Source organism: Temnothorax nylanderi, unplaced genomic scaffold (assembly GCF_030848795.1).
Source record: "Temnothorax nylanderi isolate EJ_2023f unplaced genomic scaffold, tnyl_v1.0 TNYL_tig0102_pilon, whole genome shotgun sequence".
Classification (NCBI taxonomy): domain Eukaryota; kingdom Metazoa; phylum Arthropoda; class Insecta; order Hymenoptera; family Formicidae; genus Temnothorax; species Temnothorax nylanderi.
The window spans coordinates 308,213-332,816 of NW_027249164.1; the positions used below are offsets into that span (position 1 = coordinate 308,213).

Here is a 24,604-nt window from a genome sequence, read left to right on the forward strand (position 1 = left end):
TATTTTTGACGGATTTACGCGCATCAAAATGAGATTAGGTAAACGGAAATAGCTTGTCGCATTATTAATTAATAAAGCAGAGATACGTACTATTTTCTCTCATCGCCAACAAACCGCGATGAACGAAAATAGAGCGTATAGGCAAGTTCACTTGCGACATGTTATGCAGAAGAATTATTTTATACGACAAGAGTCTCATTTGATTTGAACTCGAAATCAAATGAATTTTTTATTAAAGAAGTTTTTAAATTGTTGAATTTGAAAACATGTTTAACTTAAAAACAAAATTATTATCTGCATCTGTACATAAATATAGAGAGGATGGAAATAACGTTGTAAACTGTGTTGTAAAAGAGAAAACATGTTTTTAAATATGTTTCAAATATATTTTAAATATGTTTCAAACATGTTTTAAATATGTTTCAAACATGTTTTAAATATGTTTCAGGCATCCAAATATTCCTAGGAAAATATTGTTTCTAGATATTCGAGACTTCTTTAATAATTTCAAGACTGAGTTATTTTTCAAGCTTTTCAGAAGTCTGGTTTTAAATAATATTTTCAAAATAATTCATTTTTACATGATTAATTTGCTTAAAGATCTTCTAGGAAATATTTCTAGGAAGATATTGTTTCTAGATATGCGAGACTTCTTTAATAATTTCAAGACTAAACTATTTTGTAAGATTTTTAGAAGTTTGATTTCGAATAATATTTCCGAAATAACTCGTATTTTCGTATATGAATTGATTTTCATGAATTTATTTGAAGATCTTCGGAGGACAGATTCGAATTTCTATTACTAGTTCGATTATCCGACGATCGTCTGATCCGACCTCACATTTTCAGGTACCATTACATACAGCTTCGTGACCGGTCCCGATGAAAAGTTAAAATTCAAAATCAACAACAAGACGGGCCTCATCAGCACGACCCAGATGCTCGACAGGGACGAACCCGCCAGAGAGAAGGAGGTTTATCTCACGGTACTCGCAACCGACAATGGAAAGCCGCAGCTGGATGACGTGTGCACATTTAAAGTCACCATCGAAGACGTCAATGACAACGGACCCGTCTTCGACAAAGTGGTACGTCTCGCTAACTACCTAAGTTACCAACTCGTTACCAACTTCCTTACGGCTCGTATCTGCAAATATACGAATCTGGGTGCATGTGGTGCGAATAAGCGTCTACATTATGCATACGCCATAATTATACGGATGTAATAGACTTAGCCGGATTGTACTGAAAAAAGAAAAAGCGACCGTAGAAGCTTTTTTCGTATTTACGGGATGATAGTGCGTTTTTTATGCTAAAAGGCTAATTTTTTATGAATATATGTATAAGTTGAAAATATAAAATAAATTCTTTTCATACGAGATTCATTTTCGATAAAAATAATGTTACCAAAATGAAATGAACTAATTCTTTCAAAGACATTTTTTACTGACTTTTAATTAATAATAATAATTCTGGAGAAAATAAATAGTTTTAAGTGTATGACTCATACGTTATATAAAATATCAGTATAAAATTTTTAAACGTAACATTTATGTCTATAGAAATGTTGAGAATTAATTTGATAATGAGTAGCTCGTGAGTTATTACAGTGGATTTCCGTACATTTATATCGCGTAACTTCCTCTTTTTCTTCGTAGACTAACATAACAGCCACTATCGCCACTAACAACAATTGCTTGAATTTTTTGTTTTATTTCAATCCCAGGTCTTCCGTGGATACGTGTGGAAGGTTGGTTCCGAATACGTGGTGTGAATGTTGCTCGATATGTAAATGAAAAAATAGAAGTGTCCCAAGTTTTGTTTCCTCCCTTTTTTTTATGCACACAGTTTGCATATTTTATGAAACAAATTGTCATTTTTATGTATCGAATGAATATCTTTCCGTGCGCACTTGAAAAAATATTTTCAGATTTGACCATGAGAATTTAAAAGAGTACGAGATAAAAATTTACGTTGACATGATAGATACAGAGATTTTCCATTTGATTTATAACTATGACGACTATCAGCGCAACGTGACGAACTACATTTTCCAATTATATATATATATATATATATATGTAAATTTTTTATCATTGAATCTTATTATTTAAATTTATTATTATTATTAAATTAGCATGCATGTACGTGTGGTCTTTCAGGAATGGTAATTGTACCGTAAACACGATTCGTACGAAAATTGCATGGAATACATCACGCTAAGTGCATTTTAGAAGCCACGCGCACGTATTGTGCGATTGTCGGTTCTCGCTAATACATTTTGGCTTGTTACGCAGGCATACACGGAATCTGTGCCGCAAGATTTACCGGTGGGTCGCGAGGTCATGCGAGTTTCCGCCACCGATATCGACGATGGCAACAATTCCGTCGTACGGTATAGTCTGTCTCCTAAGAGACCGGATGATGCTGTATACTTTCGGATCGACCGCGAGTCCGGTGTCATATTCCTCAACAAGGCTATAGACGTAAGTAATGCGAAGGTGGAACGATATTAAGAGGATAGCGCTTAAACGCAAACTCCGTTTTACTTCGAACAATGTTACTTCGAAACTAGAGCTTGTAACACTTATCTGATAGTTTAAGCGATAGTTTCGTCGTTTTTTATTAAAATCCGTCGTTGTTCGAATTTTCATATTCATCGGCGAAGTTTGTTACGTAAATGTATTCTCTTTCGCTATTTTTAGTAAACATTTTGCGAGTAACGTCTGAAACAAAAATGTCCGTTGAATAATCGACAGAAATATTATCTTATTTCTTGTGTTTACTAAAAATAATATTCCCGAAACCCTGATAAATAATGGAACGTATCGATCCATCTCTTTTTCGATAAGCTTCCGCTTCCCCGTTTTATTTAACAAATCACGTATGTATATATAAATGTCCTGCATTATGGTCATAATGAATTTGTGCAGCGGAATCCAGATTACAAATTTAGTATGACGGCGACCGCCGAGGATCTTGGCGAAATCCCGCAGAGCAATGTCATTGATCTTGACATACGGGTTGTGGAATCGCATAAGAAGGCGCCAGCTTTTCTACCGATGTCATCGGAGCCGATCAGACTTAAGGAGAATTTTAACGACTTCGATTCTAGCATTGTCCGTTTGAAAGCGGTTTCCAACATCGAAAATTCTAGTAATTCGGACAATTCGTACCTAGTGTTTGAGCTCGTGACCGGCCGAACAGAACAGACCAACAAGGGGAACACTTTTAGGTACTACACGAATTGCGCTTACCGCGTGTTTTCACTCTATGTAATATGAAACGAAACATGTTAACGATTGCGAACCAACGCGCGTTTTCAACGAGACTTCAACAAAATATTTTATTTCACGCTCATTACAGATTGGAATCCAATAAAGATGTAGCAGATATCAAGCTCTCTCATTATCTTGATTACGAGAGTAACACGCAATACTCATTAATAGTGAGAGTACAAAACAACTATGAGTTAGCTGCTGAAACGGTGGTTGATATCGAAGTTCTAGACGTAAATGACAACATTCCAGTCTTCCGTGAAGTCGAAAGTGGAAGCGTGTTAGAGAACGAACCCCGAGGAGTTCCTGTGATGCAAGTGCGAGCCATTGACTTTGATGGAACGTCCGCTAATAATCAGGTATTAAAATTTCATAAGTCATATTTTGTGTGCTGTAAGAGCGTCTTTTATTACAACTTATACGTCAAAAGTTTCATTATGTCTTGCACTTAACGCAATATCACGACTTTCATCCTCAAAAGGTTAGCTACGAGTTGGAGAACTTCAAGGACCTCTTTGCCATCGACCCGCAAACTGGTAATATCACCACGTTAGTGACATTCGACAGAGAAGACAAAGATGTCTACAATGTGAAAATAATAGCAACGGATAATGCTCCGAGTGCTTTGTTCAGAACCGGCGAGCACAATAAAGGACAACAGGTGTTCAAAATCAAAATCGCTGATAAGAACGACAATCCGCCTCGCTTCACCCGGAAAGTGTACACTCATAATTCGATTAACGAAAACGCCAACTTTAACGCGCCCGTGACTGAAGTCAAAGCCAACGATTCCGATGACGTGACGGCGAGCCCTGTCACGTACAGTATCATATCGGGAAACACCGACGACAGTTTTTATATTGAAGCTATAACGGGAAAGATTCGCGTGAACAAGCCGCTCGATTATGAAAAAATCACCAAGTATAATCTGACTGTGAGAGCGTTCGACGGTGTGTTTAATGACACGGCGCAAGTCGAGATTTTTATCGAAAACGTTAATGACAATCCGCCGGTCTTCGAAGACTTCAACAAAAATCCGACGATAGAGGAAGAAAAATTGGTGGACGGTAAGTAAAATGTTAACGCGATAATTTTCGAATAATCCGGCAAAATTAAAATCTTGTTTTCTAACAAAATTTGTTACTGTTCGTTTAGGATGTATCACCACTGTGGTGGCTTATGACCCTGATATCGAAGATAGAAATGCCGATCAGCACATTGCCTACTTCATCGTCAAGGAAGAGCATCAGCCCTTAATAGGAATCGACAAAACTGGCTGTATGAAATTGAAAAAGCCATTAGATCGTGACCCACCGAATGGTCATTCAATGTGGACTGTAAGTTATTACTTATATGTTTATGAAGCTAATATTTTAAGAAATAAATTTCATTTTTTAATCCTTTTTTTGTTGTTTTTGTCAGGTCATCGTAATGGCAAGAGACGAGGATGGTTCGTCTACGGCTCTTAAGGAAACGGTGTATGTTAATATTACTCTCACAGATATCAATGACAACGCACCATTTCTCGATATGCCTTATCCAGTAATTTGGGGTGAAAATAAACCACCCAGCATGATAACCGAGCTTAGAGCACGAGATTATGATTCCGAGGAGAATGGCCCGCCATTCGAGTTCAAAATTGACATCACTGCGGACCAGGAAATCACAAAAAAATTTGATATACGTGAGACTAGTTTATACGCGCGAGTGGTGTTTGATCGAGAGGAGCGGAAAAGTTATGATATACCGATCGCAATCACGGACAATGGTGTGCCACCTATGACGGGTACTTCGACGCTTACTGTGATCATAGGCGACGAGAATGATAATCCTATGCGGGAGGGCTCGAGTTCGATATTTGTTTACAATTATAAAGGAGAGTCTCCTGACACGGAAATCGGACGCGTTTATGTTAATGATCCGGATGATTGGGATCTACCGGACAAATCTTTCGATTGGGCTTCTCCTCACGACGGTTTCCATCTTAATACCAGTACCGGTATGATCACTTTACTGTCGGGTACATCAAACGACACCTTCGTGTTGAAATTTATCGTCACCGAGAAAGGCCAAACTATTCCATCGCATCAAGTACATGCCTACGTGAACGTCACTGTCAAGGAACTTCCCGAAGAAGCTGTTGACAGATCCGGTTCCGTACGATTTCATGGACTTACGGCTGAGGAATTTGTGGAACCTGACGAATCGGGTGTCAGTAAAAAGGAGGTATTCCAAGAGAAATTGGCAACTATGCTGAATACATCGGTCGAGAATGTCGACGTGTTCACCGTACTTCATTCGCCTCATCACAACAATAGAAGCTTGTTGGACGTCCGATTTTCGGCGCATGGCAGTCCGTATTACGCTCCCGAGAAGTTGAACACGATTATAGCGCAACATTCGAAAGAAATCGAACGGGGGATGAAAGCGGATATCTTATTGATGAACATTGACGAGTGCCTATTCGAGAAGCTCCACTGCAACAATTCGTGCCGCAACTTCTTGAACGCCAGTACCGTTCCATATGTCGTATACACCAATACCAGCTCATTTGTCGGTGTTAGGGCGGTCGTAGATCCGCAGTGCACTTGCCACGTAGCGGAACCTATCGTCTGCTTGAACGGTGGTACGCCTCTGGCAGAACGATGCGAGTGTCCACCTGGTCTAGAAGGGCCGAGATGCGAACTGCTGGGCATTGGATTTCACGGAGACGGTTGGGCTATAATGCCACCGCCTGGTCAAGCTTGCGACGACTCACATTTAGGTAAGTGTAATTTACACTTTGGGGATACGTTTGTCGATGTCGATCATGGATTATAGTGATGGAGAGGAGTGTATGGTTGGATGTAACGGTAGGGGCGCGTGCGGCCACCACACCATTTCCGTTCTTCATTTTTGCACTTTTATTCACATGTGTGCGTGTAATTATCGTAGGATTGGAGATAACGCCACACGTGGACAATGGTCTTGTATTCTATTTCGGTCCCATGACTTACAATCCGAAGCTTGGAATTCAGGATTTCATGTCTTTGGAACTTCAGCATGGCTTCGCTGTATTGTATGTTGACTATGGAACAGGAACTGTAAGGCTAGATCAGAGACAAATCAAATTAACGGACGGCAAGAGCCACAGAATAGACGTTTACTGGAAGAAAACTGTAAGAATTCTCGTTACATGTGCATCGTTTTCTTTAAATCAAATATGCAGTTTATCTTAATCGTGCTTGTTTTTTTTTCCAGTCGATAGAGATGATAGTCGATAAGTGTGGCATATCCGCTTGCATGAGTCTCACTGCACCGCAAGGCACCAATGAATTTTTAAATGTTAACAGTCCGATGCAAGTAGGTGGTACATTGACTAATTTAGCGCACTTAGCATCAAGTTTAAAATGGGATCATAAACCAACTGACAAAGGATTTGTTGGCTGTATACGTAATATGACATTCAATGGAAATGTAAGTAATGAAGACGTATCATGTCAAAATTGGCGTAGTTATGGTAAATTGTGGAGAGAGATTAAGTTATATCCTTTTATTTGTTTCAGACGTATAATTTAGGTATGCCATCGCTGTCTAGAAATGCGGATCCTGGCTGCGATCATGGCATGGCAAAGGCCATATCGTTCGGAATTGACACGAATTTTATAGTAGCTATTTTAGTCTGCGTATTGATATTGCTAATATTGCTCGTGGCGGTAGTTGTCCATAGGAGAAAGACAGATGATCTGTATAAAGATATGGACGATATCAGAGAAAATATTATTAATTACGAGGATGAGGGAGGCGGTGAGACTGATGCGGGTTATGATTTAAACGTCTTGAGAGCCATTTACGACGCACCACCTATTGATTCTAAGATAGCTCCAATTGGCCTACAGGGTAGAGGTATGATAACGGCAGATTAAAGTGTTATTTGCGTTATGGATTATTGTAAAATCCGAAAATTAAAGAGAAAATTTTTTATACAGGAACCGACGAAGTTCCAGACATTTGTGGCTTCCTAGATGGTAAGAAAGAAAGCTGCGATAAAGATCCCGATACAAATCCATTCGACGATGTAAGGCATTATGCTTACGAGGGAGAAGGGAATTCCGAAGGCGACCTATCGTCATTAGCTTCATGTTAGTATTTTTGAATCTCAGAAAATCTCTTAAACTTATCTACTATATTACTACTATACATTCTTGTATCGTTTTCTTAATTAATTTCATTGTTTTCTTTTTGTTAATAGGCACTGATGATGGAGATCTCAATTTTAATTATCTATCTAATTTTGGACCAAGATTTAGAAAATTGGCAGATATGTATGGAGAAGATCCAAGTGACGAGGAAAGTGACGGAGTCGGTGAACGAGAAAGCGAAAGCTGGTGTTGAGTTTTCCTAAATGACAACATCGTAGATATAAAATTTTAACGCAGGTAACTTTAACGTAGTTGCTTTGTTTTATAGTATACTACAGTATTACAATTTTTACAATATATTACTTATAATTAAATGATCGTTATTTTATTTGCCAGAAAATGCACACAGCTTGCAGATTCGCTCCCGATTGTGATTCATGTAACCATAATTAGGAGCATACACGCCGCAGAGTTTACACTGTGCAGGTTTGTGCGTTTCCACAGCCCCAGCTTCCAATTAATTGGAAAGAAACGAGGTTTCATTGTACTTAAATGTGGTCTCATTCACCGATTACTTTAGTTCGACGGTTGAAGAGACAAAGAGCGTGTGATACGCCTACTAACGCAATGTGTAATTAACGCGCGTGGTTTATTAGTGGACGGAACAAACTTTATGATTATCATGAGTGACTATACGGACGCTATATAAATTTCGTTTACTCGTGAAAGTGATGCGTATCTTATACTGACCCTTAAAATGAATTTTTATATCGTGTCGATAAAACCTAGCGCATTTATGTTATACTTTTACACTAGAAGTGATATATGTGTATAAGTGAGGCGAGAGAAAATAGTGCGTTCATTGTACGAATGTGAACAGTAAAAGTTCTGGATTATCGTGTTCTCGTATGTACTTCGACGAGTTGGACAATCGACATTTCCATGCATTCTTTCCTTTTTTTTCTCTTTTAACTCAATTACTTAAACATAATTATAACTATAATTATAATTATAATACATACTGCATTTTGACGGATTATAATAAGCGACACTCCATTGGTTAGAAGTATCAGGACAGCGGCATAAATGTTGTATTATGTAAACGGCTTAATACTTCGTCGATTATTCTATTTGGAGACTTATATTTATTATTAGGGAATAATGTACAAAGCGACTTAGAAAAACTGCCGAAATTTTTGTTAAGATTTTCAAAATAAAGATCAAAGAAAACGCACGTGAGAAAAGTTTAATGATACACATATAAAACCTGTTCCTTCTTTTTTCTTATATTTCGAGTCTTTGGTTTTTAGTTCTTGAAAGCTTTTTGGACGAAAGCACACACTATGTATAAAAAACACTGATTAACATTTGGTATACGATATCTCTCTCCTCTCTTTACGTTAAAAATATTGCTGTACATAAGTTGGCAAAGTATTAAGCCAATTTTTTTAATTATTCATTCATCGAGTTAGAACGAGAGAAAGAGCTACTGTCTATTTTGTTAATATTTTTTTTATAATTGCGTAATAGCGACGAAATGCTATGTGACTGACTTTAGAACTCGCCGTCTAGGAAGACTTGAGTAACTTCGTTAAGCACGAAGACTGCCAGATTCAAGAAAACACTCACCTATATATGCATTATTAGCTTTAAATATTACATTACATTCCAGTAGCAAGGAGAATCGAACAACATCAATTCATCAAACGTCAATAATACATCACGGTTTTGTAATCAGTAGTCTACAACGAGAATATAATTTTTGTTAATTGCTGATCTGCATTCTTGAATTTGGTAATCGTCAAGTTACAAGGTTTCTAGACTATTTTTTATACATTATATGAAGAAAAGGTATATATATATATATGAATATATAAAGAGATATATATAGATATGAGAAAATAAATAATGTCAAGCGATATCAATGAGGTAATTGTAAAAGAATATAGAGACAACTCTTCTTATGAGAATAAAAAAAAGTAGCGCCACTCTTCTATTAATTTATATAATATTTTAATAATTATGTATGCGAATGAAAAGAAAGGCGTACATGATGTATGATGCTATGAGCATATGCGTAACGATATCATCTGTATTATCAGGTGGACACGTACAATTGTGTACGTATTGGTATATTCGATCTATGTTCCAAAATGTAAGTATGTATGTGTGTATATATGTATATGCAATTATATATGCATATATAAATATATAAATATGTATATATATATGTGCATACATATTATGTATACATGCAATTATAAAATTGTGCATATATACATATAAGCATATATATGTATTATACACATACATATACATACCCAGATAGCCAAATCGAAAAAGTGTCTGCAAAGCATATACTATAAATTTCGTCGGCAAAAATGCCAGCAGAAATAGAACAGAAAATCGATGGAATGGCAGATTAACCGTCGAAAAATGACATATTCTATTTAAATGGCTACGAAATGGCATTCTGTTCAGTTTTCGCTAACAATCTATTGCAATATTCTGTTTAAATCTGCTAGCATATTGCTGACATTTTTTGCTTACTGGTTATACATCCATCCTTTATACGTGTATACTTCTCGCGAGAGTCGAAAAAATCGTTCTCATCGCAAGTTTGTCCGTAATGTTACTTCGCTAGTAGGACTTTATCGTTATAAGCAAATAATCCGAGTATTCCAGACTGCGAGTCAATAGACAAACGAAAAGCCGACGCATGAAGATCGAGTGCCATAGCGCGCTTTGGACGTTGATCTTTCTCCTCATTTTGCGAATAATAACTCGTAAGGTCACTGTGTATCACGGCTCGCAAATAGTTTCGCGACGATAGCACATCATCTTCGTCCCGGACATATTTGTTCTTCATGTTCTTCATTGATTAGCCACCGTTTCATAATACTAATGCCGTCATTTTCGCTACATCTTCATGCGGTTGATAAGTATTTATGTATAAATGGATGCTCTTATTTTTAAGGTTCTTATACAATAAAGGTGACATATGTATTACCTGCAGGTGGTTACGTTGAGACGCACAAATGTTCCTCGGTTATTCGTACGCTTTTAAGATTTTTACCATTTTTTATAACTCATCGACGAGGAGATAGATGTGCAATGAAGAAACGTTTGTCGAATATATTTTGATACGTATCGCGAGCACACGTTGTGGTAAAACGAATATTATGATGTCCTCTAGACGTATTTTCTAAGTATAAGTCTAGTTCAAACTCGTGTTGACAAGATTTGTATATATAATTATTATATTCGGTAATTTTTCAATAATTCATTCACTCTGTGCGAAACCGCATAAATAACCGAGAAATATTAAATCGTGTTTTTTATACTTAAGAAATATAAAATTGATCTAGCATATTTTATGCATAAAAGCAATCACAATCAAATGTTATAATTTGATGGTTACAAGAAATACCGAAGGTAGATATAAGTACTTGCTTTTTGTCAATTGGATGTTGGAAAGAACTCAACGTACCGCGCAGTCCTAATACATATCGTGAAATCCAACTCGTGTAGGTATGACATACATGTATATGATAAGAAACGTAATTTTAGGCGGACGCGTGTGATCTCAAGAGTTGAGGAGCAGATTTCGCGAACGTTCCTCTAGGAATGTCTATAAGCTATTTAGGGGCTTGCCATTGAACAACGATTAAGATGACCGATGGATAAAATATAATAGACCCATAAGGATTTATCTATGTTAAAATTTAACTCTTGCGCACTGCCGTGCTGTTCACTTCCTTTTTACATTGAGGCGATATTTGGCAAGCGTTGTTCAAAGATGTTACTTCAATATAAAGTTTATATGATAAAGATTATAGTGTATAATAATTGTAATAGATTTTAATCCGTCATATGGGCGTACAACAACTAAATATTGCTCGAATTTTCTTTAATTATTCCGTTAACGAGATTAGCTCATGTATACAGGAGCATAAGAATTTTATAATTTTCTGCGAAGAAACGTTTTTCTTACTCACCTGTTAAAAGATCCTCGAAGAGACTTTGCCCATGAAATTTGTATAATCGTTACTTCACTTCGTGGCACTGTAAAAAAAAAGTTAACATTATCATTATTCCTCACCAATTTCATACATCTGTGTAACTGTCATTTCTATTATTCGCAAAGATGAACAATAGGTCATAAAGCATAAAGAGTTCGTAAATGCTGTTGATAAATGTTTACTCGACACTGCCTTTAAAATAAAGCAAGATCATGCATTTTTTGACACGCGATCTTAATGACTAAATTTTAATTGGGTCTTATAATGTATTACTCTACACTTTAATAAAAACGTATTGTAAAAAAACTCAAGTAATTAGATACAAGAATATAAATATATATATACGACAAATGTAATGCGCGTGCGTGTAACAAGCTTGTACATTATTTAGAAAAATAAGAACTATCGTGAACCATTTAATATGTGATAATCGACGGCAACGCATATGAGCGCACCATTATCCTTTATCTTCGATCCACCTTTAGCTCGAAAACGTTGTGTAATTTTCTTTTTGTAGTAATAAAGTGAAATTCGTATATATATTGTCCTATTTTTCCCCGCTAATATCGTAAAAAAGAAAGGTCTTTTCTTAAAGAACCGTAATTTTTTAATATTACGACATACGATGGCGCTACGATACCGTCACGTGAATTCAATATACTTTGTTAGATATGTATTGTCATGTCATTGATTGATAAAGTAATCGATGAGGCTTCACATCCTGCTATGTCCCTCGTTAGAAAATTAGTCGGAAGCCCTCGAGTGTCATGGTCGCACACGCTAATTTAATTTGGCAACGAATGACGCAAGCGATACAGTTTGCTTCTTTGGACGTAATCCTCACAATGACGACATTTGCGTACCAAAATACTTTTAAATGGAAGAAATGGACGTCATTTCCGTGGAAAAAAAGCTGTTACGTCGAAATTTATATTGTCCGTCTTTTTTTCCTATCGTAAAGCTAAAGTAACACGTGCTGAAATTGAAATTTTTTAATTTGTACAAGTGTGTTATATCTCAATAATTGTTGTCACAACGGTTTTTAATGACATTTAAACATGATTAATTTTACTTTGGTAGATATAATTTCCTCCTTTAATCATGTGATGTGAAAAATTGTATAAATGGCTTGCGCTTTGATTGCATTAAGTTTAACATTTTGAAATGAAACGGGCATTGCTAATCTGATTGATACTGCACTAAGAATAATATCGCAAATGTATGCAAATCAGTTTTGGCGAAATTTTTGTTTCTTCTTTTTCTCTTTTTTTTTTTTAAATCAAGGGAAAAAAAGTGATGAAGAAGAAATAAACAGTAAAGAAATTTTTTCTTTAACACTCTGTGTACAAAGTTTCTAATTAATTTTTCAACGTTTAAAAAACTTTCTGTCAAAAACAAAATGCCATGTTATGTAAAAAAATTTTATCCTACGCCTCTAACTTATTTTATCTTTGTTTTATCTTTGTTTCATGTTGGATCATTGCTTTCTTAATTGCACGGAACGCCCTTTCTATGTAAGAAAAAGCCATTAAAAAAGCTGGCACATCAAGATTGTATAATTTTACATCTAGACGTCACTAATATAGCAAATAAATATTCAACATTCATTTTGATGCAATTATGATATGGTAGAATCTGCAATTTCATCGACGTTGTTTGTTAAACATATATTAATTGCGGCATACGCGTGTACAAACAGAAAACAACCGATGGTTGAGGGGTGATGAGGTCGCAATCATCCAAAATTATAAAGAGAACCGCGATAGTGTAACTGTATCTCTAAATGATCTCTAGACTAGAGTCAAGCTCAACAGGGTCTTCTTTCCCCGCTAATTTTTCCAAGCCCGTTCCCTTGGCAGTGGTTTCGCTAGATAGCGAATCTCTAATTATTTCTATGCAGCGTATCGCTCATAATCTCTCTTATGTATATCTCAAATGACGTCTCAACTTCCGTATTGGGATCGCGCGAGAAACGATCTCCGGGATGGCAAAGCGAAACGCTTAACGCCGGCGCAGACTTTTCATTATCCCTCTTGGAATAGTGATCGAATCTATCGAGATGTTGTAATGTGCGCGCGCGTTGCAGCAAGGGGTCCAGTAATGTATATAAACAGCAACCGCATCTTAGGACTCTCGTAAACGGGGTCTCTTGCACACTCGGTATTGCGTGCGTTAACTCTAACGAATAATAGATTCTGTACATCTATCTATAAGAAAGTGTTGCCATGTGAGTCTTCCTTTTTCCTTTTCTTTCTTTCATTTTTTTTTCATTTTTCGTGGAAATAGTGCGATTATTTTTCGGCCCGTTGCAAACAATCAAATCTGCTCGCAATGATCGCGACAAACTGACGGTCTGTTCGATACGCGAATAAATACAAGTGCTTCAAACAAGCGCGCAGTTATTGATACAGAAAAACAGATATCGGAGCCTTTACCACGTGTTTTCACTAAAGATTTGTGAATTTATGTGTTAACAGTTTTTTCGAACATTTTTTTTCTACAATACAGAGAATTTATAAATTCTTCTTCATAAAAATTTGCATATATAGCTATCATTCGTATTTTTGATTGCATTATTATATGCGTTATATATTTGCGAATTTTCTACGAGAAATATTTTTTAGTTTGAAGCATATTTTACATACGTATAATACCTTATGCATATTTATTACAACACGTCCACGGTGTCATCTATATAAATATTCAAAAATATTTTATTATTACGATATAACATAAATATTTATTACTTAACGTAAAATAATAAATACTTAAAAATAAATATTGATCATTTACATTATAAATTCAATTCATTACAATATTTCCGAGAGCCGCTATTTATAGCCGATATTTTTACACAGAAGCACAATAATTTCTATTATTTCTAACAATACAATGTATATACGTAACAATTTTTTTTTAAGGTTCTGTAAGATGTCTATGAGCTTATTTGCTATAGCATTTCTTTTCTTAATTCTTATTGCGAATGGTGAAGCTCAGTTAAATTTTTCTACCGGATGGGGCCAAGGTAAAAGGAGCCAAGATATGCGAATTAGATCGAGTGGTACGGATTGTTCGTCGCAAGGTGCATCGCTGGAACAATTGTTAAAATTATATTCGTTCATTCAGGTATGAGCTACGAAGATGCGGAGTTAACTTGAAAATTTAATAAGCCGTGACAAGTGGTTGTTATTATAAAAACACAATTAATCTGCTCGTGCATTTCTTAACTATACTAATTTTAATTGTGGAAGACTTATAATTTCGATATGATATCGCTGACCGTAAATTATTGTGCGATATTCGAAATATAATACCCACTTATTTATTGCAAATATCACGGCAAATATTTATCAGAATAATTGTAAAAGCGATATGCATCGTTATTCACGATTTATTAAATTTGATTTATCTATTGCCACTTGCAGATCGAAGCACAGAGGATCTTGGATTGTCAAACCTTGAACAAATGAACCAGGAAAATGTCATTGGTCTTATCAACTGGACTCGTGCCGGAATGTGACGTTAATTGTCAGAATTAAAATAACGATATTTGGATAATGCAACTGAATCGCCACACGTCTTATCATTTACTTTTCCGAACATTCGAATAGATTGACGTACACAAGTCATGTACATCGATATGGATAATTTTCTATTTACTTTATGTATCTACGACGTTCGAGAAATTTCTCTGTTTAAAAACACAATGTAAACTAATTTTACTTTCATCTGCTTGCTATATGCTTTGTACATAATATGTATTGCCGCGTGAGCTAATATTGAGACAAGTGGCAAGTTGGTATTGAAGCTGGTCTTCTTGCGGCCCTGAGAACATCTACTGTTGAAGATTATCTATAAATGTTGCATTCCCACAAATGTAATTTTAAAAAATAAACAGGCATCTTTAACTGTTATCTGTAACTGTATTCTGAAAATGGACTGAAATAATAAACTAATATTAAAACTACTATCCTCTGCGGAATCCTCTGTCTTTTCCTTTTAGAACATGCAAGAATGGCAACCATGTATCGTTATTAACTTTGTTTAATTATTTTTGAAGAAAAGCCATTTATATTGATTGTTTAATTATGTTTGTTAACATAATATCTCAATTACATATATATTCAGTAATATATATATATATCTCATGAGACAATATCAGAATTATCTGTTAATTTATAACGACGCATGTGCTACGTAAATTTTAATTACACATTGGACTGAATAAAGCTTTCTTTTAAATTTATTCAATTGGAAACCGGTTGTGGATTTATCAATATTATACACGTTGACACGTGCAATGTATCCCCCCACAAACATATATATTAAAACTCACTATATGTATTTTGTAATGTTATAACTCTGTAGACTTTCAAAGGATACAGACTGTGGTCGAATCATCTCGCTGTTACGAGATCATCAAAAGTTCAACAGCGAAGTAAGTAACTTATTCTTTTGCATCGTTTGACACTTCGTTTTTATCACGCATAAATTTTAATCGGGATTTAACGAAGATTGTTTCTGTGGCAATTTCATATTAATTATATTTTTATAATATTAACGGTTGCAAGATGAAAACTTTGTGTAAAAACTGAGATCCAGTTTTAATTTTATTATTTACAAAGTTATTATTTTATTGGAAAGATAAAATATTGTTTCCAGCAGGCAATAAAACACTACTTCTTGAATTTTTCTTCATTTACAGATGAATTAAATTTTCTACAATGCAGGAAATTATTTATCTCTCAATTGCATTTCTATCTTTTTGTCACGGTAAATTTAACGCAGAAGATAATCGATACACTTCGAGCTATGGACAGGAACTCTATAACGTTAAGAATGGTAAGAAATTAAAATACTTCCATTAATTTATAAAAAAGTAGAGATAAATCAGAAAAGATCTGTAAAAATACAATTAGTTTAATTAACGTATACTAGTGAAAGCAACGAAAAAATGGTCATAATCCTTTATTATATTACATATTCTAATTTTCATTTTAGAAACGTATAGTCAGGACAATGACTTGTTACCGACAAATACAATTCTCCAACAACCACAATATCCTCCTCGATATCGTACGCCATTTAAATGTAGAAGAGCAGGTGTCTATGCCGACGTAAACGATTGCAGTAAATATTATGAATGCATAAGAACTGGAGGCATATTTCGGCCTAAATTTGTTCAGATAGTTCACACATGCAGATTTCGCAAAGTTTTCTCATATATACATGGAATCTGCACGCATCCCCTGAGAAGTGGAAGAGGGGTGTGCATTTATCGATGGTTTAAAAAGCGTGGTTCAGGTAATTAAATTATCATTAATTTAGTAAATAAAATAAACAAGTTGCAGACATAAAAATATTCTTCCCAAAAATATTAAACTTTAAATATTCGAAAGAATTTGAAGAACACTAGCCTCAAAATGGAGCTTAACATAACACGTAAGAAAGATCAGATTCACCAGTCATATCGCTGAATGTTACTTCGGAATTTATAAATCAAAAGAGATATGATAATTTAAAAAAAGATGAATTATAAACCCTTTCTATTAAAAATAATTTATTTTAATATTCATAAACGATTAATTTCACTTTCCTCGGTATAAATATTTCACGTGATCTGATGATATATACTATATCACAAAACACAATTTAGCTCTTGTTTCTTCACATATATCACTAATATTCTTACTCTATTCTCATTTTGATTTTGTAGTAATGTCATGTCAATACAACATTGATGTTCATATAAAGAACAAGCTAATTCATAGTCATTTTAAACTTAGTAAGTTTGATTTTCGAATATACCATTGAAAAATCGGAGTGATAGAGCTATATAAATATGAAAAATTAATTATTTAATCAAATATTCAACGCGCCCGCACTATGTATTATATAAAAAAAATTATTAAAAATTATAAAATAATAAAAATATACAGTAAATTAAGATTAATTTAAAAAATAAAATACAAAATGATTTAAAATATCATAATACAAAAAATTTTCTTATTCCATACAATTTCAAAAAATCTTTTAATGAAAATTAAAACATTCAATATTCTCCTTCATAAAGGGAGCAAAGAAAGTAAAGAAAACAGCGGATCTGGAAGCAAAGAAAGTAGCAACAGCGGAGAGAGCAGCGAAGAGGGCAGCGGAGAGGGCAGCGGAGAGGTTGTAACAACCCCAGTTGTTCCAACCGAGGGAGACTCTGGAAGCAAAGAAAGTAGCAACAGCGGAGAGGGCAGCGGAGAGGTTGTAACGACCCCAGTTGTTCCAACCGAGGGAGACTCTGGAAGCAAGGAAGACAGCAAAAGCAAAGAGAGTCAAGAATCTGGAAGCAAAGAAGGTAGCAGCAGCGGAGAGAACAGCGGGGAGGTCGTAACGACCCCACTTCCAACCGAGGGCGACTCCGGAAGTAAGGAAGACAGCAAGAGCAAGGAGAGTCAAGAATCTGGAAGCAAAGAAGGTAGCAACAGCGGAGAAGGCAGCGGGGAGGTCGTAACAACCCCAGTTGTCCCGACCGAGGGCGACTCCGGAAGTAACGAAGACAGCAAGAGCAAGGAGAGTCAAGAATCTGGAAGCAAAGAAGGTAGCAACAGTGGAGAAGGCAGCGGGGAGGTTGTAACGACCCCAGTTGTCCCGACCGAGGGCGACTCCGGAAGCAAGGAAGACAGCAAGAGCAAGGAGAGTCAAGAATCTGGAAGCAAAGAAGGTAGCAACAGCGGAGAGGGCAGCGGGGAGGTCGTAACGACCCCAGTTGTGCCAACCGAGGGTGACTCCGGAAGCAAGGAAGACAGCAAGAGCAAGGAAAGTCAAGAATCTGGAAGCAAAGAAGGTAGCGGCAGCGGAGAAGGCAGCGGGGAGGTCGTAACAACTCCAGTTGTCCCGACCGAGGGCGACTCTGGAAGCAAGGAAGACAGCAAAAGCAAGGAGAGTCAAGAATCTGGAAGCAAAGAAGGTAGCAACAGTGGAGAAGGCAGCGGGGAGGTTGTAACGACCCCAGTTGTCCCGACCGAGGGCGACTCCGGAAGCAAGGAAGACAGCAAGAGCAAGGAGAGTCAAGAATCTGGAAGCAAAGAAGGTAGCAACAGCGGAGAGGGCAGCGGGGAGGTCGTAACGACCCCAGTTGTGCCAACCGAGGGTGACTCCGGAAGCAAGGAAGACAGCAAGAGCAAGGAAAGTCAAGAATCTGGAAGCAAAGAAGGTAGCGGCAGCGGAGAAGGCAGCGGGGAGGTCGTAACAACTCCAGTTGTCCCGACCGAGGGCGACTCTGGAAGCAAGGAAGACAGCAAAAGCAAGGAGAGTCAAGAATCTGGAAGCAAAGAAGGTAGCAACAGCGGAGAGGGCAGCGGGGAAGTTGTAACGACCCCAGTTGTTCCAACCGAGGGCGACTCTGGAAGCAAGGAAGACAGCAAGAGCAAGGAGAGTCAAGAATCTGGAAGCAAAGAAGGTAGCAACAGCGGAGAGGGCAGCGGGGAGGTCGTAACGACCCCAGTTGTGCCAACCGAGGGTGACTCCGGAAGCAAGGAAGACAGCAAGAGCAAGGAAAGTCAAGAATCTGGAAGCAAAGAAGGTAGCGGCAGCGGAGAAGGCAGCGGGGAGGTCGTAACAACTCCAGTTGTCCCGACCGAGGGCGACTCTGGAAGCAAGGAAGACAGCAAAAGCAAGGAGAGTCAAGAATCTGGAAGCAAAGAAGGTAGCAACAGCGGAGAGGGCAGCGGGGAGGTCGTAACGACCCCAGTTGTGCCAACCGAGGGTGACTCCGGAAGCAAGGAAGACAGCAAGAGCAAAGAGAGTCAAGAATCTGGAAGCAAAGAAGGTAGCAACAGCGGAGAAGGCAGCGGGGAGGTCGTAACAACCCCAGTTGTCCCGACCGAGGGCGACTCTGGAAGCAAGGAAGACAGCAAGAGCAAGGAGAGTCAAGAATCTGGAAGCAAAGAAGGTAGCAACAGCGGAGAGGGCAGCGGGGAGGTTGTAACGACCCCAGTTGTGCCAACTGAGGGTGACTCCGGAAGCAAGGAAGACAGCAAGAGCAAGGAAAGTCAAGAATCTGGAAGCAAAGAAGGTAGCGACAGCGGAGAGGGCAGCGGGGAGGTTGTAACGACCCCACTTCCAACCGAGGGCGATTCTGGAAGCAAGGAAGACAGCAAGAGCAAAGAGAGTCAAGAATCTGGAAGCAAAGAAGGTAGCAACAGTGGAGAAGGCAGCGGGGAAGTTGTAACGACCCCAGTTGTTCCAACCGAGGGCGACTCTGGAAGCAAGGAAGACAGCAAGAGCAAAGAGAGTCAAGAATCTGGAAGCAAAGAAGGTAGCAACAGTGGAGAAGGCAGCGGGGAAGTTGTAACGACCCCAGTTGTTCCAACCGAGGGCGACTCTGGAAGCAAGGAAGACAGCAAGAGCAAGGAGAGTCAAGAATCTGGAAGCAAAGAAGGTAGCAACAGTGGAGAAGGCAGCGGGGAAGTTGTAACGACCCCAGTTGTTCCAACCGAGGGCGACTCTGGAAGCAAGGAAGACAGCAAGAGCAAGGAGAGTCAAGAATCTGGAAGTAAAGAAGGTAGCAACAGCGGAGAGGGCAGCGGGGAGGTTGTAACGACCCCACTTCCAACCGAGGGCGACTCCGGAAGCAAGGAAGACAGCAAGAGCAAAGAGAGTCAAGAATCTGGAAGCAAAGAAGGTAGCGACAGCGGAGATGGCAGCGGGGAAGTTGTAACGACCCCAGTTGTGCCAACCGAGGGTGACTCCGGAAGCAAGGAAGACAGCAAGAGCAAAGAGAGTCAAGAATCTGGAAGCAAAGAAGGTAGCAACAGTGGAGAAGGCAGCGGGGAGGTTGTAACGACCCCAGCTGTGCCAACCGAGGGTGACTCCGGAAGCAAGGAGAACAGCAAGAGCAAAGAGAGTCAAGAATCTGGAAGCAAAGAAGGTAGCAACAGTGGAGAAGGCAGCGGGGAAGTTGTAACGACCCCAGTTGTTCCAACCGAAGGCGACTCTGGAAGCAAGGAAGACAGCAAGAGCAAGGAGAGTCAAGAATCTGGAAGCAAAGAAGGTAGCAACAGCGGAGAGGGCAGCGGGGAGGTTGTAACGACCCCACTTCCAACCGAGGGTGACTCCGGAAGCAAGGAAGACAGCAAGAGCAAAGAGAGTCAAGAATCTGGAAGCAAAGAAGGTAGCAACAGTGGAGAAGGCAGCGGGGAGGTTGTAACGACCCCACTTCCAACCGAGGGCGACTCCGAAAGCAAGGAAGACAGCAAGAGCAAAGAGAGTCAAGAATCTGGAAGCAAAGAAGGTAGCGACAGCGGAGATGGCAGCGGGGAAGTTGTAACGACCCCAGTTGTTCCAACCGAGGGCGACTCTGGAAGCAAGGAAGACAGCAAGAGCAAGGAGAGTCAAGAATCTGGAAGCAAAGAAGGTAGCGACAGCGGAGATGGCAGCGGGGAAGTTGTAACGACCCCAGTTGTGCCAACCGAGGGTGACTCCGGAAGTAAGGAAGACAGCAAGAGCAAAGAGAGTCAAGAATCTGGAAGCAAAGAAGGTAGCAACAGTGGAGAAGACAGCGGGGAAGTTGTAACGACCCCAGTTGTTCCAACCGAGGGCGACTCTGGAAGCAAGGAAGACAGCAAGAGTAAGGAGAGTCAAGAATCTGGAAGTAAAGAAGGTAGCAACAGCGGAGAGGGCAGCGGTGAGGTCGTAACGACCCCAGTTGTGCCAACCGAGGGCGACTCCGGAAGCAAGGAAGACAGCAAGAGCAAGGAAAGTCAAGAATCTGGAAGCAAAGAAGGTAGCGACAGCGGAGAGGGCAGCGGAGAGGTTGTAACGACCCCACTTCCAACCGAGGGCGACTCCGGAAGCAAGGAAGACAGCAAGAGCAAAGAGAGTCAAGAATCTGGAAGCAAAGAAAGTAGCAACAGTGGAGAAGGCAGCGGGGAAGTTGTAACGACCCCAGTTGTGCCAACCGAGGGTGACTCCGGAAGCAAGGAAGACAGCAAGAGCAAAGAGAGTCAAGAATCTGGAAGCAAAGAAGGTAGCAACAGTGGAGAAGGCAGCGGGGAGGTTGTAACGACCCCACTTCCAACCGAGGGCGACTCCGGAAGCAAGGAAGACAGCAAGAGCAAAGAGAGTCAAGAATCTGGAAGCAAAGAAGGTAGCAACAGTGGAGAAGGCAGCGGGGAAGTTGTAACGACCCCAGTTGTTCCAACCGAGGGCGACTCTGGAAGCAAGGAAGACAGCAAGAGCAAGGAGAGTCAAGAATCTGGAAGTAAAGAAGGTAGCAACAGCGGAGAGGGCAGCGGGGAGGTTGTAACGACCCCACTTCCAACCGAGGGTGACTCCGGAAGCAAGGAAGACAGCAAGAGCAAGGAAAGTCAAGAATCTGGAAGCAAAGAAGGTAGCGACAGCGGAGAGGGCAGCGGAGAGGTTGTAACGACCCCACTTCCAACCGAGGGCGACTCCGGAAGCAAGGAAGACAGCAAGAGCAAAGAGAGTCAAGAATCTGGAAGCAAAGAAGGTAGCAACAGTGGAGAAGGCAGCGGGGAAGTTGTAACGACCCCAGTTGTTCCAACCGAGGGCGACTCTGGAAGCAAGGAAGACAGCAAGAGCAAGGAGAGTCAAGAATCTGGAAGCAAAGAAGGTAGCAACAGCGGAGAGGACAGCGGGGAGGTCGTAACGACCCCAGTTGTGCCAACCGAGGGTGACTCCGGAAGCAAGGAAGACAGCAAGAGCAAAGAGAGTCAAGAATCTGGAAGCAAAGAAGGTAGCGACAGCGGAGATGGCAGCGGGGAAGTTGTAACGACCCCAGTTGTGCCAACCGAGGGTGACTCCGGAAGCAAGGAAGACAGCAAGAGCAAAGAGAGTCAAGAATCTGGAAGCAAAGAAGGTAGCAACAGTGGAGAAGGCAGCGGGGAGGTTGTAACGACCCCACTTCCAACCGAGGGCGACTCCGGAAGCAAGGAAGACAGCAAGAGCAAAGAGAGTCAAGAATCTGGAAGCAAAGAAGGTAGCAACAGTGGAGAAGGCAGCGGGGAAGTTGTAACGACCCCAGTTGTTCCAACCGAGGGCGACTCTGGAAGCAAGGAAGACAGCAAGAGCAAGGAGAGTCAAGAATCTGGAAGTAAAGAAGGTAGCAACAGCGGAGAGGGCAGCGGGGAGGTTGTAACGACCCCACTTCCAACCGAGGGTGACTCCGGAAGCAAGGAAGACAGCAAGAGCAAGGAAAGTCAAGAATCTGGAAGCAAAGAAGGTAGCGACAGCGGAGAGGGCAGCGGAGAGGTTGCAACGACCCCACTTCCAACCGAGGGCGACTCCGGAAGCAAGGAAGACAGCAAGAGCAAAGAGAGTCAAGAATCTGGAAGCAAAGAAGGTAGCAACAGTGGAGAAGGCAGCGGGGAAGTTGTAACGACCCCAGTTGTTCCAACCGAGGGCGACTCTGGAAGCAAGGAAGACAGCAAGAGCAAGGAGAGTCAAGAATCTGGAAGCAAAGAAGGTAGCAACAGCGGAGAGGACAGCGGGGAGGTCGTAACGACCCCAGTTGTGCCAACCGAGGGTGACTCCGGAAGCAAGGAAGACAGCAAGAGCAAAGAGAGTCAAGAATCTGGAAGCAAAGAAGGTAGCGACAGCGGAGATGGCAGCGGGGAAGTTGTAACGACCCCAGTTGTTCCAACCGAGGGCGACTCTGGAAGCAAGGAAGACAGCAAGAGCAAGGAGAGTCAAGAATCTGGAAGCAAAGAAGGTAGCAACAGTGGAGAAGGCAGCGGGGAAGTTGTAACGACTCCAGTTGTTCCAACCGAGGGCGACTCTGGAAGCAAGGAAGACAGCAAGAGCAAGGAGAGTCAAGAATCTGGAAGCAAAGAAGGTAGCAACAGTGGAGAGGACAGCGGGGAGGTCGTAACGACCCCAGTTGTGCCAACCGAGGGTGACTCCGGAAGCAAGGAAGACAGCAAGAGCAAAGAGAGTCAAGAATCTGGAAGCAAAGAAGGTAGCAACAGTGGAGAAGGCAGCGGGGAGGTTGTAACGACCCCACTTCCAACCGAGGGCGACTCCGGAAGCAAGGAAGACAGCAAGAGCAAAGAGAGTCAAGAATCTGGAAGCAAAGAAGGTAGCAACAGTGGAGAAGGCAGCGGGGAAGTTGTAACGACCCCAGTTGTTCCAACCGAGGGCGACTCTGGAAGCAAGGAAGACAGCAAGAGCAAGGAGAGTCAAGAATCTGGAAGCAAAGAAGGTAGCAACAGTGGAGAAGGCAGCGGGGAAGTTGTAACGACCCCAGTTGTTCCAACCGAGGGCGACTCTGGAAGCAAGGAAGACAGCAAGAGCAAGGAGAGTCAAGAATCTGGAAGTAAAGAAGGTAGCAACAGCGGAGAGGGCAGCGGAGAGGTTGCAACGACCCCACTTCCAACCGAGGGCGACTCCGGAAGCAAGGAAGACAGCAAGAGCAAAGAGAGTCAAGAATCTGGAAGCAAAGAAGGTAGCGACAGTGGAGAAGGCAGCGGGGAAGTTGTAACGACCCCAGTTGTTCCAACCGAGGGCGACTCTGGAAGCAAGGAAGACAGCAAGAGCAAGGAGAGTCAAGAATCTGGAAGCAAAGAAGGTAGCAACAGCGGAGAGGACAGCGGGGAGGTCGTAACGACCCCAGTTGTGCCAACCGAGGGTGACTCCGGAAGCAAGGAAGACAGCAAGAGCAAAGAGAGTCAAGAATCTGGAAGCAAAGAAGGTAGCGACAGCGGAGATGGCAGCGGGGAAGTTGTAACGACCCCAGTTGTTCCAACCGAGGGCGACTCTGGAAGCAAGGAAGACAGCAAGAGCAAGGAGAGTCAAGAATCTGGAAGCAAAGAAGGTAGCAACAGTGGAGAAGGCAGCGGGGAAGTTGTAACGACCCCAGTTGTTCCAACCGAGGGCGACTCTGGAAGCAAGGAAGACAGCAAGAGCAAGGAGAGTCAAGAATCTGGAAGCAAAGAAGGTAGCAACAGTGGAGAGGACAGCGGGGAGGTCGTAACGACCCCAGTTGTGCCAACCGAGGGTGACTCCGGAAGCAAGGAAGACAGCAAGAGCAAAGAGAGTCAAGAATCTGGAAGCAAAGAAGGTAGCAACAGTGGAGAAGGCAGCGGGGAAGTTGTAACGACCCCAGTTGTTCCAACCGAGGGCGACTCTGGAAGCAAGGAAGACAGCAAGAGCAAGGGGAGTCAAGAATCTGGAA

General features: G+C 40.5%; 1 protein-coding gene and 1 long non-coding RNA gene across 4 annotated transcripts in view; one reads left to right on the forward strand and one right to left on the reverse strand.

Annotated features, from left to right (window-relative positions):
* Shg (E-cadherin shotgun) overlaps positions 1-11,959 on the forward strand; it is a 124,089-nt gene extending 112,130 nt beyond the window's left edge. Inside the window, exons 4-17 of one of the 2 annotated variants that reach the window (XM_071711915.1) lie at positions 850-1,088; positions 1,727-1,750; positions 2,298-2,486; positions 2,934-3,235; positions 3,367-3,637; positions 3,760-4,345; positions 4,434-4,615; positions 4,701-6,042; positions 6,213-6,436; positions 6,519-6,734; positions 6,824-7,163; positions 7,247-7,399; positions 7,510-7,696; positions 7,796-11,959. In XM_071711915.1, coding sequence (XP_071568016.1) covers positions 850-1,088; positions 1,727-1,750; positions 2,298-2,486; positions 2,934-3,235; positions 3,367-3,637; positions 3,760-4,345; positions 4,434-4,615; positions 4,701-6,042; positions 6,213-6,436; positions 6,519-6,734; positions 6,824-7,163; positions 7,247-7,399; positions 7,510-7,652 — 4,211 coding nt within the window. In that variant the 3' untranslated portion in view covers positions 7,653-7,696; positions 7,796-11,959. The remainder of the gene's footprint in view (positions 1-849; positions 1,089-1,726; positions 1,751-2,297; positions 2,487-2,933; positions 3,236-3,366; positions 3,638-3,759; positions 4,346-4,433; positions 4,616-4,700; positions 6,043-6,212; positions 6,437-6,518; positions 6,735-6,823; positions 7,164-7,246; positions 7,400-7,509; positions 7,697-7,795) is intronic. The other variant, XM_071711916.1, reaches the window with a different exon arrangement.
* Positions 11,397-24,604, reverse strand: part of LOC139775706 (uncharacterized) — a 127,216-nt gene continuing 114,008 nt past the window's right edge. For both annotated transcript variants that reach the window (XR_011718906.1, XR_011718907.1), the window contains one exon: positions 11,397-11,464. This is a non-coding gene — a long non-coding RNA (uncharacterized lncRNA). The remainder of the gene's footprint in view (positions 11,465-24,604) is intronic.